This window comes from Malaclemys terrapin, chromosome 4 (genome assembly GCF_027887155.1).
Source record: "Malaclemys terrapin pileata isolate rMalTer1 chromosome 4, rMalTer1.hap1, whole genome shotgun sequence".
Lineage (NCBI taxonomy): Eukaryota > Metazoa > Chordata > Testudines > Emydidae > Malaclemys > Malaclemys terrapin.
The window spans coordinates 38,925,767-38,944,003 of record NC_071508.1 but is presented as its reverse complement, the minus strand read 5'-3'; the positions used below and the strand labels follow the sequence as shown (position 1 = coordinate 38,944,003).

Sequence of the window (18,237 nt, the reverse complement as noted above, 5' to 3'; positions counted from 1 at the left end):
CCCTCCTGCCCCCCAACCTCCAGCTCTGAGCCCCCTAATGTAGCACTTCAATTTCTGGGAAAGGAGTAAAGGCTTTGTTACTCACTGTTTCTTCTCATTCATTTCCCATGCTTCAAGTATTCGTTCCACTAATTGGCACTTAAGAAAAAGCTATTAAAATAAAGTGTTTGCTTAGTGTTTCTAGAAGCTTAAGTACAAAGGATCATATATTAAGATAATTTCAAATAGAAGTAGCAATTAGTTTCAGGCAGAAAACTATTAGATCACATAATGTGTTTTTAAGTTCACAAAACAAAACTCAAAGTGCATTAAGCCCTTTTCACTATATTAAAGACCAAAATTCTTGAGATCAGCACCCTACAACTCCTATTTAGGCACCTAAGTGAGTGTTCAGATCCCTTTGTTCTCAACACAATCTGCTGAGTACTGAACATTTTTGAAAATCTGTCCGTAAGTGAACTATGAGCTATATTCAGAAAATCTATTTTCATGAATGACAAAATTAATTAGTCCAGAATGTCCAGATTACCCTAACTTTGGGTCCCAAATCATACAACGTTTACAAGCCTCCCAGCAAACCAGAAAGGATTCTCTGCAGAGCTAGTCAAATCTACTCTTAAGTTAAAGGGATTCCTCTTCAGACAGACCCAAGACACTAGTTGTCCCACACAACAGTCTCATCCTAGGGATGGATGAGCTACTGCTGCAGCCCTCCCAGCCCCTAGCAGACTGGAGAGCAATCTACCATGCATCAACAAAACCATGCCTTCAACATGGGTAGTGAACTGTCACTAAATCTTTTTTTTATTCCATGCCTCTATTTAATAAGGCCTGGTCTACACTACGGGTTTAGGTCGACTTTAGCAGCGTTAAACCGAATTAAGCCTGGACACGTCCACACAACGAGGCCCTTTCTTTCGACTTAAAGGGCCCTTTAAACCGGTTTCTTTACACCACCTCCGACGAGGGGATTAGCGATAAAACCGGCCTTTGCGGGTCGGAATTGGGGTAGTGTGGACGGAATTCGATGTTATTGGCCTCCGGGAGCTATCCCACAGTGCTTCATTGTGACCGCTCTGGACAGCGCTCTCAACTCAGATGCACTGACCAGGTAGACAGGAAAAGACCCGCGAAGGTTTGAATTTCATTTCCTGTTTGCCCAGCGTGGAGAGCACAGGTGACCACGCAGAGCTCATCAGCACAGGTAACCGTCATGGAGTCCTCCCAGGATCGCAAAAGAGCTCCAGCATGGACCGAACGGGAGGTACGAGATCTGCTCGCCATATGGGGAGATGAAGCAGTGATAGCTGAACTCCGTAGCAGTAAAAGAAATGGAAAAGTATTAGAAAAGATCTCCAAGGCCATGAAGGACCGAGGCCATAACAGGGACACACAGCAGTGCCGCGTGAAAATTAAGGAGCTACGGCAAGCCTACCACAAAGCCAGAGAAGCAAACGGAAGGTCCGGGGCAGAGCCGCAAACTTGCCGCTACTACGCGGAGCTGCATGCGATCCTAGGGGGTGCAGCCACCACTACCCCAACCGTGTGCTATGACTCTCTCACTGGAGAAACACACAGGGAAGACGGTTCGGGGAACGAGGAAGATGACGATGGAGGTACTGTAGGTAGCTCACAGCAGCAAGGAAGCGGAGAAACCGGTTTCCCCAACAGCCAGGATATGTTTGTGACCCTGGACCTGGAACCAGTAACCCCCGAACTCACCCAAGACCCTCAGGGCACACAGGAGACCTCTGGTGAGTGTAACTTTGTAACTATTTGTAAACATTACAAAAAAAAAGCAAGCGTGTTTAATGATTAATTTGCCCTGGCAATCGCGGCCAGTACATCTACTGGAAAAGTCTGTTAACGTGTATGGGGATGGAGCGGAAATCCTCCAGGGACATCTCCAGAAAGCTCTCCTGGTTGAAATGGGGTGATTTTATTAAGGGGGACATTCAGAGGCGTCCGTTCCTGCTATTCTGACCAGAAATGTTCCCCGCTGTTAACCACGCGGTGGGGGGGAGGGGTGAAGTGATCATCCCAGAGAATCGTGTGTGGGGGGGTGGTTTACTTGTGTTTGTGCCGCATGTTAACCGGGAAACCGCAGCCCCCTCCTTTTACATTGAAACCCCATTTTAAATGGACAACCCAATTCATCCTTGATATGGGAAATGCGCTGCTGTTTGCAATCTTTCCCGCATGTTAAGAAGGTTAAAAAAGCCAAAACACTGTGGCCTACGATGGCTGCCTGCAAGCCGAAATATGCGACCTTGTAATGAAAGACTGTACCCATTGTTCCCTAAAATGTGTCTTTTTTTAACCACCTCTCCCTTCTCCTCCACCAGCTGCAAATGTTTCTCCTTCGCAGAGGCTTGTGAACATTAGAAAGAGAAAACGTAAGACGAGGGACGAGATGTTCACGGAGCTGCAGATGTCCGCCCAGGCTGATAGAGCACAGCAGAATGCGTGGAGGCAGTCAATGTCGGAGATGAGAAAAGCCCAACATGAACGAGAGGAGAGGTGGCGGGCTGAAGACGATAGGTGGCGTCAGCTTGCAGACAGACGGCAAGAGGCAATGCTCCGTCTGCTGGAGCATCAAACTGATATGCTCGAGCGTATGGTTGAGTTGCAGGAAAGGCAGCAGGAGCAGAGACCGCCGCTACAGCCCCTGTGTAACCAACAGCCCTCCTCCCCAAGTTCCATAGCCTCCTCACCCAGACGCCCAAGAACACGGTGGGGGGGCCTCCGTCCACCCAGTCACTCCACCCCAGATGATCGCCCAAGCATCAGAAGGCTGGGCTTCAATAAGAGTTAAAGTTTTAAAATGCAGTGTGTCCTTTTCCATCCCTCCTCCCCCACCCATCCCAGCTACCTTGGCAATTATCCCCCTACCTCTGTAAGGAACTAATAAAGAATGCATGAATGTGAAAAAACAATGACTTTATTGCCTCTGCAAGGGGGAGGGGAGGGTGGGGTGGGGTGGTTGGTTGGTTTACAGGGAAGTAGAGTGAACCGGGTCGGGGGGGGGGGTTGGAGGGTTCATCAAGGAGAAACAAACAGAAGTTTCACACAGTAGCCTGGCCAGTCACAAAACTCGTTTTCAAAGCTTCTCTGATGCGCACCGCGCCCTGCTGTGCTCCTCTAACCGCCCTGGTGTCTGGCTGCGCGTAATCAGCGGCCAGGCAAGTTGCCTCAACCTCCCACCCCGCCATAAAGGTCTCCCCCTTACTCTCACAGATATTGTGGAGCGCACAGCAAGCAGCAATAACAATGGGGATATTCTTTTCGCTGAGGTCTGAGCGAGTCAGTAAGCTGCGCCAGCGCGCTTTTAAACGTCCAAATGCACATTCCACCACCATTCGGCACTTGCTCAGCCTGTAGTTGAACAGGTCCTGACTCCTGTCCAGGCTGCCTGTGTACGGCTTCATGAGCCATGGCATTAAGGGGTAGGCTGGGTCCCCAAGGATCACGATAGGCATTTCAACATCCCCAATGGTCACTTTCTGGTCCGGGAAGAAAGTCCCTTCCTCCAGCTTTCGAAACAGAGCAGAGTTCCTGAAGACGCGAGCATCATGTACCTTTCCCGGCCATCCCACGTTGATGTTGGTGAAACGTCCCTTGTGATCCACCAGGGCTTGCAGCAGCATTGAAAAGTACCCCTTGCGGTTTACGTAGTCGGTGGCTTGGTGCTCTGGTGACAAGATAGGGATATGGGTTCCGTCTATCGCCCCGCCACAGTTTGGGAATCCCATTTCAGCAAAACCATCCACTATTGACTGCACGTTGCCCAGAGTCACTACCCTTGCTATCACCAGGTCTTTCATTGCCCTGGCAAATTGGATCACAGCAGCCCCCACAGTAGATTTGCCCACTCCAAATTGATTCCCGACTGACCGGTAGCTGTCTGGCGTTGCAAGCTTCCACAGGGCTATCGCCACTCGCTTCTCAACTGTGAGGGCTGCTCTCATCTTGGTATCCTGGCGTTTCAGGGCAGGGGAAAGCAAGTCACAAAGTTCCATGAAAGTGCCCTTACGCATGCGAAAGTTTCGCAGCCACTGGGAATCGTCCCATACCTGCAGCACGATGCGGTCCCACCAGTCTGTGCTTGTTTCCCGGGCCCAGAATCGGCGTTCCACGGTATCAACCTGCCCCAGTGACACCATGATTTCCACATTGCTGGGGCCTGTGCCTTGTGAGAGGTCTATGGCCATGTCAATTTCCTCATCACTCTCGTCGCCGTGCTGCAATCGCCTCCTCGCCTGGTCCGGGTTTCGCCTTGGCATGTTCTGGCTCTGCATATACTCCAGGACAATGCGCGTGGTGTTCATAGTGCTCATAATTGCCGCGGTGATCTGAGCGGGCTCCATGATCCCAGTGCTAGCTATGGCGCCTGGTCAGAAAAAAGGCGCGAAAGTAGTATCTGATGGACCAGGAGAAGGAGGGCGGGAGGGAGGGAGGGAGGGAGGGAGGGCCGAGTGACGACATGGCGTACAGGTACAGGAACAGGGAGAAACACAAACAACTGTCACACAGAATGGCCCCCCCAAAGATTAAACTGGAAACCCTGGGCTTAGCAGGCCGTTGATTTCACGGAGGAAGGGGAAGCAAATGAACACAGAACAAATCTATTTTTTACATCTTAAGGTGGCAGCCGACGCTGCAGCATGAGTGACAGCCATACCAGTATGATGATGATGGGTACCAATCATAATATACCATCATCTGCCAAAAGGCAAGGGGCTGCTGCTGTGTAGCAATGCAGCCCCACGTCTGCCAGCCCCACGTCCGCCAGCACCCAGCATCGCCCTCGGCCTCTTCTGGGTGCTTAGCAGACAATATTGGGCAATTGGCAGAAAATAGTATATTATGACTGGTAACCGTCATCATCAAAACAGTAGCATGTCTGCCCAGGTGGCCATGATTGACAGCCATACCAGTATGACGACGACGGGTACCAGTCATAATATACCATCGCCTGCAAGGGGCTGGTGCAATGCAGCCCTACGGCTGCCAGCCCCACGACTATCACTCATGCTACACCGTCTACCGCCAAAAGGCAGTTAGCAGCTGCTGCTGTGTAGCAATGCAGTCCCACGTCTGCCGGCACCCAGAGGACATATGGTGACGGTGAGCTCAGCTGAGCTGAGCGGGCTCCATGCTTGCCGTGGTATGTTGTCTGCACAGGTAACCCAGGTAAAAAGGCGCGAATCTATTGTCTGCCGTTGCTGTGACGAGGGGGGAGGGGCCTGACGACATGTACCCAGAACCGCCCGCGACACTGTTTTGCATCATCCGGGCATTGGGATCTCAACCCAGAATTCAAAGAAAAGGCGCGAACCGCTTCTCGGCTCGAGCTGTGGCGCAAACGTAGTATCTGACGGCCTAGGGGAAGGAGGGAGGGGGGCCGAGTGACGACATGGCGTACAGGCACAGGGAATTAAAATAAAGAACGGTGGCTGTGCATCAGGGAGAGACACAAACAACTGTCACAGACTGGTCCCCCCCAAAGATTAAACTGAAAACCCTGGGTTTAGCAGGCCGTTGATTTGACCGAGGGAGGGGGAAGCAAATGAATACAGAGAAAATCTATTTTTTTACATCTTAAGACGACGGTGCAGCGTGACTGATAGCCCTCGGCATCTTTCTGGGTGCTTGGCAGCAAATACGGGGCGGTGTATGACGATGGTCTTCAGGCCTATTGCACGAGCTGCTGCTCAGGGAAGACTCTGCTAATGTGCGATGACCCGACTTGTAATAGGCCGGCTAACAGTCATAATACACCATTTACTGCCAAAAGGCAAGCCCCACGGCTGCCAGCACCCAGATCGCCGATGAAGGCTACCAGTCTACTGCACCGTCTACCGCCAAAAGGCAGTTAGCAGCTGCTGCTGTGTAGCAATGCAGTCCCACGTCTGCCGGCACCAAGAGGACATATGGTGACGGTGAGCTCAGCTGTGCTGAGCGGGCTCCATGTTGTCTGCACAGGTAACCCAGGTAACCCAGATAAAAAGGCGCGAATCTATTGTCTGCCGTTGCTGTGACGGGGGAGGGAGGGGCCTGACGACATGTACCCAGAACCGCCCGCGACACTGTTTTGCATCATCCGGGCATTGGGATCTCAACCCAGAATTCCAAGGGGCGGCGGAGACTGCGGGAACTGTGGGATAGCTGTGGGATAGCTACCCATAGTGCAATGCTCCGGAAGTCGACGCTAGCCTCGTACTGTGGACGCGGTCTGCCGACTAGAGCACCTAGAGCATTTTATTGTGTGGACATACACAATCGGCTGTATACAACCGATTTCAATAAAACCTGCTTCTATAAATTCGAACTAATTTCGTAGTGTAGACATACCCTAAGACACGGTTTTATTTCCACTAGAAAGAGAAAACAGCTACAATAGTTAAGAACAAGGCTTACAACATCAGAAGGTCCACAAAAGCACAACTTACATGTTTCAGTAAGAGACTGTCCCCAATGGAGTCCTGATCTGTAATTGTGCCATTTTCTGTGCTCTCAAGGGGACTTGCAAGAATCAATGCAATACAGATTTCTACTTGAGTATGCAAGAAGTTATTCCATGTGTATTTAAAAAACATATCCTGCAAGACAAATTCAAAAGGATTTGATTACACATACTGGGGTCTTTTCACTGAACACAACAAGCAGCAGTGTAGTTCTAGAAAGTCAGACAGTAACTGGCAATCTCTTAAATACTTTAAAATTTTGTATATGGCTTAGATAGCAATTTATTGTTTTAGAAAGACAAATCTACACACATTTGGCACCTAAATAGCAATTTTACAACCCATAGTTGCCATATGATGTAGATCAGTACTGGTCAATTTATAGATAGGGAAATAGAGGGACAAAAGTGGAGTCAGAAAGACAACCCAGATGTCTATACTTCCAATCCTACCCTTCATTTCCTACAATACTTTCATATTTTTATGTTCAAGTACTGGCTACACAAAGGCACATAGTGAAAAAATATACATTTAAATATTAATTTTTCTGTCTCTCTGATTTAGATCAATTATGTTTCTTATATGGAAACAAGAAATTTGGCAGCTGTCACTGGCAACATTCAGAATTATGAGAGAGTTCTTAGAAATACTCAATGATCTGAGATTTTTTAATAAAATTTAGCAATGCCATTATGTGTGACAGACATGGCAACTTCCTGTAATATACTTGAAAATCATTATTTAATTAAAATTAAGTAACTTGGAGTCCAAAGGTACTCAGACTTTAAGGCCAGAAGGGACCATCATGATCATCTAGTCTGACCTCCGGCATACTGCAGACCACAGAACCTCACCCACCCGCTCCGGTAATAGACCCCTACCTCTGGCTGAGTTACTGAAGTCTTCAAATTATGATTTAAAGACTTGAAGTTACAGAGAATCCACCATTTACATTATTTTAAACCTACAAGCAACCTGTGCCCCATGACGCAGAGGAAGACAAAACACCCCCAGGGTCTACCAATCGACCCAGGGCAAAATTCCTTGTCGACCCCAAATATGGTGATCAGTTAGACCCTGAGTATATGGGTAAGATCCACCAGACACCCACCTGTGAAAGAAATCTCTGTAGTAACTCAGAGCCCTCCCCGTCTAGTATCCCATCACCAGCCATTGGAGAGGTTTGTTACAGATCGGCTACATGCCATTGTAGGCAGTCTCATCATATCATCCCCTCCATAAATGTATAAAGCTCAGTCTGGACGTCAGTTTTTTTGCCCTCACTGCTCCCCTTGGAAGGCTGCTCCAGAACTTTACTTCTCTGACAGGTAGAAACCTTGGTCTAATTTCAAGCCTAAACTTGTTGATGGCCAGTTTATATCCATTTTTGTCAGGTCCACACAGGCGCTTAGCTTAAATAACTCCTCTCCCTCCCTGGTGTTTATCCCTCTGAAGTATATATATAAAGAGCAATCATATCTCCCCTCAGCCAAGCTCATTGAGTCTCCTACCTCATGAGATAGGTTTTCCATTCCTCAGATCATCCTAGTAGCCCTTCTCTGCACCTGTTCCAGTTTGAATTCATCTTTCTTAAACATGGGAGACCAAAATTGCACACAATATTCCGGATGAGGTCTCACCAATCCTTTGTATAATGGTATTAACACTTCCCTGTGTCTACTGGAAATACCTTGCCTGATGGATCCTAGGACTGCATTACTTTTTCACAGCCGCAGCTCATTGGTGGCTCACAGTCATCGTAAGAACATAAAAGTGGCCATATTGGGTCAGAGCAATGGTCTATCTAGCTCAGTATCCTGTCTTCCAACAGTGGCCAATGCCAGATGCTTCAGACGGAATGAACAGAGAGGTAATCAAGTGATCCATCCCATCACCCATTCCCAGCTTCTGGCAAACAGAGGCTAGGGATACCATCCCTGCTCATCGTGGCTAATAGTCATTGATAGACATATCCTCCATGAATTTATCAGTTCTTTTTTGAACCCTGTTATAGTCTTGGCCTTCACAACAGGCCTCTGGCAAAGAGTTCCAGAGGCTGACACTGCATTGTGTGAAGAAATACTTCCTTTTGTTTGTTTTAAACCTGCTGCCTATTAATTTCATTTGGTGACCCCTAGTTCTTGTCTTATGAGAAGGAGTAAATAACACTTCCTTATTTACTTTCCCCACACCAGTCATGATTTCATAGACCTCTATCATATCCCCCCTTAATCATCTCTCTTCCAAGCTGAAAAGTCCCAGTCTTATTCATCTCTCCTCATATGGAAGTTGATTCATATCCCTTATCATTTTTATTGCCCTTTTCTGTACCTTTTCCAATTCCAATATATCTTTGAGATGGGGCAACCAATCTACATGCAGTATTCAAGAAGTGAGTGTACCATGGATTTATATGGAGGTAATATGATATTTTCTGTCTTATCTATCCCTTTCCTAATGATTCCCAACATTCTTTTTGACTGCCACTGCACACTGAATAGATGTTTTCAGTGAACTATCCACAATGACTTCAAGATCTCTTTCTTGAGTGATAACAGCTAATTTAGACCCCATAATTTTATATGTATAGTTGGGATTATGTTTTCCAATGTGCATTACTTTGCATTTAACAACACTGCATTTCATCTGCCATTTTGTTGCCCGTCACCCAGTTTTGTGAGATTCTTTTGTAACTCTTCACAGTCTGCTTTGGACTTACCCAACTACTCAAAATAGTTATCTGCAAATTTTGCCACATAACTGTTTATCCCTTTTTCCAGATAATTTATGAATATGTTGAACAGGACTGGTCCCAGTACAGACCCCCGGGGAACACCGCTATTTACCTCTCTCCATTCTGAAAACTGACCATTTATTCCTACCATTTGTTTCCTATCTTTTAACCAGTTACTGATCCATAGAGGACCTTCCCTCTTATCCCATGACACCTTACTTTGCTTAGGAGCCTTTGATGAGGGAACTTGTCAAAGGCTTTCTGAAAATCTAAGTACACTATATTCACTGGATCTCCCGTGTCCACATGCCTGTTGACCTCCTCAAAGAATTCTAATAAATGGGTGAAGCATGATTTCCCTTTACAAAAAACATGTCTGATAATTCTGTTCTGTACTACAGTTTCAACCAATTAGGCTTACCAGCCTTATCCTGTGATCAACCTATACATCCAAGTCTTTCTCCTCTGATGCTTCAACTGATAAATCCCCAGTTTAGAGCAAAAACTGTTATTGTTAGTCCCTAAGTGCATGACCTTGCACTATTACATTTCATCCCATTTCTATTAATCCAGTTTTTAAGGAAATCCAGATCTTTTTGTAGGATATTCCAGTCCTCCTCTGTACTGGCAATACCTCACAACTTTGTGTCATCTGCAAATTTTATTAGCACACTCCCACTTTTTGTGCCAGGGTCATTAATGAAAATGTTAAATGAGATTGGTCTCAAGACTGTTTCCTGAGAAACTCCACTGGTAACCTCCCTCCAGCCTAACAGTTCACCTTCCAATATGACCCATTGTAGTCTCCCCAATATGTATTGTTTATAGCCTGGGGCTGGGGGGAAAGGGAAAGAGAATGTTATGTGAATCCTGGCAAGTGTTATGAACTTCAAATGACCGTATTAAATTATGTGCCAGATAAGAATGGACTTTTAGGACATACAGTGTTAAGTGGTTCTCCTGGGAATCTCTAGGGGGACGTGAATGTAAATTTCCCACATCCAGTTATGCAAAAACCCAGATTTTTGAAGCTACCCCCTGAGGAGACAATATTGTTGATTACCTGTTCCTGGAACCTGAAGATCAAAGACCCAAGCTGAATAAAGGAAAGACCAAACTATTCATGGTGGTTCTGAATCTGAGATAGTTCTGACCTTTTAACCATGGGGAAAAACTCAGTTGTGGGTTTTGAAGAACTGACACCTATCCGAGCCCGAGGTTAGTTGGGGTGAACTCTGGTAAGCTTATTAGCATGCATGTAGGTTTTTATTGTTTAATATTTTTTTCTGTAATGCTTTCACCTTAAGAATAAGTGTGCTTGCTTAGATAGCGTTGTGTGGGCACTTTGCTTTCTCTCCAAATGATATAAACAGCTAAGTGCAAATGCTGCTTGCTGGGAATATCACACAATGTAAGAAGGGGACTGTGCATCCTGGAAAAACCCTAATCAGGAGGGAGTGGAGACCTGGGTCTCTGTCCAAGAGATGTGACTGCTGAGGAAGCCTAGAGTGGGTGTCCTCGAGGGACCATAGAGAGGGAATACAGGTGCAGTTGCCCTGAACTGTGACAATGTATCATTCAAAATGTCTTTAGGAAATAGCAACAGTCTTCCTTAAGAAGGTGCTATTAAAACTGGATGGTTACTACTCACAGTAATTAAGCCCACCAAGAGATTTATGGTATTTCCCATTCCAAGTATAGGGAATACCATAGTAAACTTTGCATTTGTAAAATCATTTTAAAATGGCATCCACTGCAGAATATGAAGAACGTTTAAATGGCTTAGGCCTAGTTTTATTTTACACTCTACACTAATATAACGTATTATACAAACAGCATACCTAATTAAGATTATATAAAATGGAGATGTATGCAAAGCCAAGGAGGACAAAAATAATGGCAACTAATAAAAAGGTTGAAGCATAAGTAGGAAATAAAAGTCAACCTGGAAAAAATGCATGCTAGAACATAAGGCAAAAATACATATTCAGTGGGAAAATCTATGTGGCAAGAAGATTGCCAACTAGATACAGGTTTTCAAGTGCAATACAGTGGCGAAACCACTACAGGTTTGGCAGCATACAGAGAGGTACCACTTCAGACAAGCGAGATAACCAGTCCTTAATGTCACTGATGGGACTGTACTTAATGCACTATATACAGCTGACACATTTAAAAGGAATTAAAAGAACAAAAAAATTAAGGAATGACTCAGGAAGAAAGAATAAAAGCAAAGTACGTTTATGTAGGTTGGCTGAAAGAATTTGAGCATGGGGAGATAGCAAAGATAAGGTAGCAATCTAGATCTGTCTGTAGAGTGTAAACACCGAGGAGTACGAAAAGCCATGTACTGTATAGAGGTCTAAAGAGTAAATGATTAAGCAGAGCTGAGGAAAATTCTCGGTTACCATCGGGAAGAAAGTTTAACAAAATCCAGATGGTGGAATAGTCTCACAAGGGAAGTGGTGAAAACCTCATCACATGGCTTACTGCAAAAACACTCTAGGGCACAATCTGCACTGACAAAATGAATAGACATTGTGATATCTTAACAGGACTTTGCCCTCTAATTTCTGTGATTTTATAAAAATAAAGAGGGTAGTGTAGAGCTTTTAACAGTGTAAGTAAATTATTCTTACCAATCTAACTCCTATGCTGTTCAACTCCATAAGTTCCAAGTTCACATTGTTTGTGTTAGTCTGTAGAAGGCTGGATATCAACCTAATCACATTTAAGCGAATGTTTCCCACAGATGGATCCAATATGCCCCATGTTGTCTTCATAACACTTTTCTAGACAAAAAAAGTCCATGGGAACAATTTTTTTTAAAAGTACACATTTATTTCAAGTCAGCTCAGTGTTATTTATCCACAAACAGAAAATGTGGTAAGAATCTTGTATGGCCAATTTGGCAGTAGTAGCATGACATTATGTTGTGGGACAGCAAGTTCTAGTTCCATACGTTAACACTTATTTTCTAGCACTATGGACTGGGAACAATGAGAAGACAATTAGGCTGGGGGAAATAAAAAGATATGGAGTATACAAACTTAGTGGCATTATGGACACATAAAAGGAACTGCATTCAGGCCCACAACGGACATTTACTGGAGAGAACTGTGATTTAGAACACACTTTATCAAGCTTTAACTATTCAAGTCCAGTGTGTCTAGTTAAGCAGTTTTTGTATTTATCCAGGCACGAAAATTAATAATTATTGTGGTAAATTTTCTAAAGTCAGAAGAGAGAAATAAACCTTAGCTGCAGACTTCAGAATAACTATGTTTGTTTTAGTGAAGAGAATGTTGTAAAAGTTGAATGGTCCCTACTGCTGTCATAAATGCCAGCATACTTGAACAGGAATTTAGGAATTGCAATACCAAATCAGACGAGTGGTTTGTGTACTCAGATAAACTGTCTGACAGTGGTCGATACCAGCTGCTTCCAAGGAAGGCAAAAAGCTCATAGTGGACAGTTATACAATAAACAGCAAACAGGGATTAGGAAGAAGTGTCCCCGTTATTTAGTGGTTCAGTTGTGCCCTGAATGGAGATTTTTATCTCCTTTCTAAGAAAGCATCCTACCTACTGTGACAAAGTTCCTCCTCTATCTTGGTGGGTCCTGCACTTATTGGCAGATTTTCTTGCCTCAGAGATTCACCATGTGGGTTGGGGAACAGCCCAGAGGCCTTCCTCTCTGGAAGAACCCACAGTCCAGGTCAATTGGGAGGTTTGGGGGGAACCCGGGCCCGCCCTCTACTCTGGGTTCCAGCCCAGGGCCCTGTGGACTGTAGCTGTCTATAGTGCCTCCTGTAACAGCTGCATGACAGCTACAACTCCCTGGGCTACTTCCCCATGGCCTCCTCCAAACAGCTTCCTTATTCTCACCACACAACCTTCCTCCTAGTGTCTGATAACACTTGTGCTTCTCAGTCTTCCAGCAGCACACCCTCCCAGCTCCTCACACCACAAACTGAAGTGAGCGCCTTTTAAAACCCAGGTGCCCTGATTAGCCTGCCTTAATTGATTCTAGCAGCTTCTTCTTAATTGGCTCCAGGTGTCCTAATTAGCCTGCCTGCCTTAACTGGTTCTAGCAGGTTCCTGATTACTCTAGTGCAGCCCCTGCTCTGGTCACTCAGGGAACAGAAAACTATTCATCCAGTGACCAGTATATTTGCCCTCTACCAGACTCCTGTACCCCACTGGTCTGGGTCTGTCACACTACCTACTACAAATATGGATATTCTCACTATTCTTCAAATTGTATGCTCTTGACCACAATTATAATCTTAGAACACTGATTTCTGCAGGTTTCCTTATGAAAAATGCACATTTTTTTTATATCTGTAGCCTTTCAATTTCACCAGATGTCCCTGGTGATCTACAAATGATCTACCTTTTCTCCTCTGTCTTTTTATAGACCTCAGATCCTCTTAAGCATATCTCTAAAGTGAGCTTCCCCAATCTTTTCCACCGTGTATACAGAAACTTTGTCTTGCCCCCCATGATACATCCTTCTTCTGGACCACTTATTTCTGCTTTATTTTGGTATGTCATACCAAAGCATGCTCCTTTCCAAAGAAAGGAAAGGATATTTTGTTGCATTTTAGTGCAATTGCTTTTTCTCTATTTTGCTCCATTAAACAAAGTCAATACATTACAGAGGTAGTTAATCACTAATGAATAACCAAACTATAAGTGGCTCAGAAAAAGGCTTATAGTCTGTGCATTAAACAGGCTAAAATGTACTTTTTAGCTTTCATTAAACTGGTTTCTGAATAAAAAAAGTTACTAACCTTTCTGTAACCACTGTTCTTCAAGCTGTGTGGCTCATGTCCATTCCACATTAGGTGTGCGCACGCCACGTTCACCATTGCTGAAGATTTTTCCCTCAGTGGTATCTATTAAGGCAACTAGCATCCTCTGGTGCCATGAGCTCATGCGCCAGCATAAAGGGGCCTAATAGTCCCACATCCTCTCAGTCCCTTCTTGCCAGCTAACTCCAACAGGGGGGCAGGAGGTTGTGGAACGGATATGAGGAACACATCTTGAAGAACAAGAGTTACGGAAAGGTTAGTAATAGTTTTTTCTTCTTCGAGTGCTTGCTCATGTCCATTTCACATTAGATGACAAGCGGTGCCCAAGGAGATAGGTTCAGAGTTCCTGGACATGCAGACTGCAACACTGCTCTGCCAAACTTGGCATCATCTCTGGCCTACTGGGTGATAGTGTAGTGGATGGAGAAGGTATGAACTGACGACCAGGTCGCTGATCTGCAGAGGTCTTGGACCGGGACATGGGCCAGAAATGCTGCTGCTGAAGCCTGAGCCCTGGTCGAATGGACGGTCAAGATGGCAAGAGGTTGGACTGCCCACCTGCTTGTAGCACGTGCACATACAGGGAGTGATCCAGGATTAAATTCTCTGGGTTGAAATCGATAGGCCTTTCATCCTGTCTTCTACTGACACAAAGGGCTGCGTGGTTTACAGACCGGTTTGGTCCTCTCCACGTAGAAGGCCAGGGCGCGTCTAACATCCAGCTAGTGGAGATGCCACTCCTCTGCATTCCTGTGCGATTTCAGGAAGAAAACTGGCAGGAAATAGCCCGATTACTATGAAACTATGAGACCACCTTTGGAAGGAATGCTGGGTGGGGACGCAGTTGAACCTTGTCCTTAAAGAACACCATATACGGAGGTTCTGATGTAAGGGCCCTGATTTCTGAGACCCTCCTGGCCTAAGTAATTGCTACCAGGAAGCCAACCTTCCAGGAGAGATACAAGAGAGGGAACGATGCCAGGGGCTCAAAGGGGAGTCCCATGAGTCTTGATAAGACCAGGTTTAGGTGGAATCAGTTTGCGAATCTGAGGATAAAATCTTTCTAATCCCTTCAGGAAGATGATGGACATTTCATGAAAGAAGATAGACATACTGTCCATCAGAGGGTGGAAGGCTGAGATTGCTCTTAGGTACACTGTGATTGATGAAAAAGCTAGTCCCTGTTTCAGATGGAGCAGGTATTCCAGCACAGACTGAAGGGGCAACCAAGTCAGAGAGAGACCTTGTTGGGAAGACCACACAGAAATGCTTCCACTTGGCTAGGTAAGTCACTTTAGTAGACAGTTTCCCATTACCTAGCAAGACCTGGCAGACATGTTCTGAACAGGTCTGTTCTGCTGGGATCAACCATGGCACATTCACATGGTCAGGTGGAGGCCCCTGAGGTTCAAGAGGAGTAAACAGCTGTGATCTTGCAAGATCAGGTCTGGGCGGGACAAAAGTGGAAGTGTGGGTGTTACTGCCAGGTCCAGCAGCATACCAAACAAATGTTGTGACGGCCAAGTAGTGGCTATAAGGATGACCCTTGCCTTGTCTCCGAAAGGGAGGACCGCAAACTGGTAGTGGTCCGACCCCACTGTGAAGTGTAGGAAGTGCCTGTGTGCTTGGAAGATCGCTGTATGAAAATACATGTCCTTCAAGTCGAGAGTGGCATACCAGTCTCCCGGATCCAGGGAGGGGATGATGGAGGTCAGGGAGACCATGTGAAACTTCAACTTCTTTAGGTATTTGCTGAGGTCTTGCAGGTCCAGGATGGGCCGTAGACCGCCCCTGGCCTTTGGGATTAAGTAATACTGGGAATAGAATCCCTTGTTCCTGTATTCATGAGGAACCTCTTCCATCGCACCCAGCTGCAGCAACCCTTCTACCTCCTGTGCGAGGAGATTCTCATGAGGGAAGTCCCTAAAGAGGGATGGGGAAGAAGGGTGTAGGGGGGGAAGACAGAAACTGGAAGGTATAACCCTGCGCCACTGTACTGAAGACCCAGCGGTCTGAAGTTATGGTAGTCCATGTTGGGAAGAAAAAAGAAAGGCGATTGGAGAAAGGCGGGAAAGATAGATCCAGGGTATAGTCTGGTACATCGCCCTCGGGCCCACCCTCAAAACGCCCACTTGCTCCCCTGCTTATTGCAGGTCGAACATGATTGGGCGAAGGGAGAAGGTGTTTGTAGCTCCTGCTCTTTTTGGGGGGCGGCCCTGCTGGGGTTGGCTCTCTTGACCCTGAGCTGGGTGCGGTTTGAACCACTTACAGGCTGGACCGAGGATGTACAGCCCTAGAGTTTTCAGGGTGGGGCAGGAGTCGTTTAGCTCATGCAGCTTACTGTCCGTCTGTTCTGCAAACAGGGCCTGGCCGTCGAAGGGGAGGTCCTGCATTGACTGCTGAGCCTCTGTCAACAGGCCAGAGAGGAGCAGCCAGGATGCCCGCTGCATGAGATGGCCGAGTCCATGGTGCCAGCTGCGGAGTCCGCTGCGTCCGAACCTGCCTGGAGGGCCAACCTGGCCACAGCCATGCCCTCCTCGAGGACGAAGCCAGTGCTGTGGGAGCCGCCACGTCCCCTGGTGGTCCAGCAGACTGTTCCCCTGTCTGCTCGTGGGCCTAGGGTGTCCTACCTTAAAGGGCCTCTACTTCTCTTGGAGGGTGGGATGCTGAGGCTGATGGCCTATCTGAGGACTCCGCCACCAAGCGGACTGTCTCCAAGAGCTGGGGAAACCCCCACAGGTTCCAGGGGTACCAGGCAGGTGGTAGCCACTGGCTTTGGGGCCACGGGGTCGGTTGCCTTCCCGACAATTGGATGGTACCGCTGGTGCCGGGGCTTGTCCTGCCGTCAAGGACACCTGCTCAGTTCTGGAGCCGGAGGCAGAGTGGTCTCTGACAGGCAATCATGATCGAGTGGACCGGCGTTCCTTCTCCATGTGGTGCCAGCCGCTACGCCTCGACGTCAACCTGACCGACCGAGTCCAGTCCCTCGTGCGGGAACTCAGGGCCCACTGGTGTTCAGCAGATCGGCATCGGTAGACCTGCGATCCACGCCTCACGCTGCTCGACTGGTACCCCGTTGTCTGATTTCCCGACGGCGGGGGTCCACGTGTCAGCAACAGGCATCAGTTACCAGTGGCCGCGTTCAAATGATGGTTCGCGTGACCAGTGCCGAGGCCTTGGAGACATGAACAGCTGGTCGTGATGCTCTTGCTGGGGGATGCGTGTCAGTGCCAAGGGCCCGGAGACTGAAGAGGGCTTCGTTGAGCTTTCCTCCCTAAAGTGACGGCTCCGAGTGGGCGAGAATTGGCAGGACATCCCCCGTGATGGGGAGCGGTGCCGCTGAGGTGGGGACACACAGTAAGGACCCAAGGCGGGTTTACCTTTTGACCAGGGTACTGCCAGAGCTGGTGTGGGCAGCACTGGTAGTGTCAGGATCTCCTGCGCTGCCTGCAGGGCCTCCGGTGTTGACGGGACTTCTAGATGACAGAGGACCTCATCACTGTCTGGGATGGCAGGCATAGTGCAGGATGGGCTGGACCGCTCTACTTGAGCTGGGGCCCAACTCCGTGATGGAGGTGTCAAGTCGCCCGGCACGGGTCTTGGAAAGGACCGGGCGGAGGAGAGCCCTTACGGGAAATGGGGGATCTTCCCCTCGTGGTTCTCTTTGGCTTCTTGGTCGGAGCCAGGGAGGAGGATCGGTGCTGGCTTGAAGACACCAAGAACCAGCGGGATGTAGGACAGATATTGGCAGTGGCCCTTTGGCTCTGCACAGGGCTCCACCTCTGATTCTGAGGACGAGGACTCTTCAGGAGACCCTGGGGGAGCAGTACCCTTTGTTTCCATCGACCGGTGCCGTACCAGAGACATCTTTGCCGATGACAGAAAGGCCAGTTTTCCTCTGGTCGGTACCGAAGGATCTGGTGCTGGATATGAGCTCGGGGCAACATGCTCCATTCTGTTCGACACGCTCATCAGAGCCAGTAGTTGTCCAGTCAGGGCCCTGGCCCTTGCAAAGGTCTCAAGGTTGGAAGGCACTGCGATCCCACTGGCACCATGATGATCCCCCGGCATTGGCAGATGGCCCCGCACCGGACTCAATGGCACCTGCGAGCACGGTGGAGTCTACGGTGCTGCTAGCAGAACAGGAGTGGAGTTGTGGTTCGACACGGGTCACACTTTCCATGTTTGTCCTTCCTCGATATTGGGCAGTGTCCTCTCTC

The 18,237-nt window shown here is 47.4% G+C and overlaps 1 protein-coding gene across 1 annotated transcript in view; it reads right to left on the bottom strand.

Annotated features, from left to right (window-relative positions):
* The window catches only part of LOC128836111 (serine/threonine-protein phosphatase 6 regulatory subunit 3-like), a 48,682-nt gene extending 30,798 nt beyond the window's left edge, over window positions 1-17,884 (bottom strand). Inside the window, exons 1-6 of the mRNA XM_054026127.1 lie at window positions 17,649-17,884; window positions 17,398-17,493; window positions 15,568-15,940; window positions 11,841-11,993; window positions 6,453-6,602; window positions 86-150 (exon numbers count right to left, since the gene is read on the bottom strand). Of these exons, the coding sequence (XP_053882102.1) occupies window positions 86-150; window positions 6,453-6,602; window positions 11,841-11,993; window positions 15,568-15,940; window positions 17,398-17,493; window positions 17,649-17,884 (1,073 nt within the window). The remainder of the gene's footprint in view (window positions 1-85; window positions 151-6,452; window positions 6,603-11,840; window positions 11,994-15,567; window positions 15,941-17,397; window positions 17,494-17,648) is intronic.
* Between the last annotated feature and the right edge of the window lie 353 nt (window positions 17,885-18,237).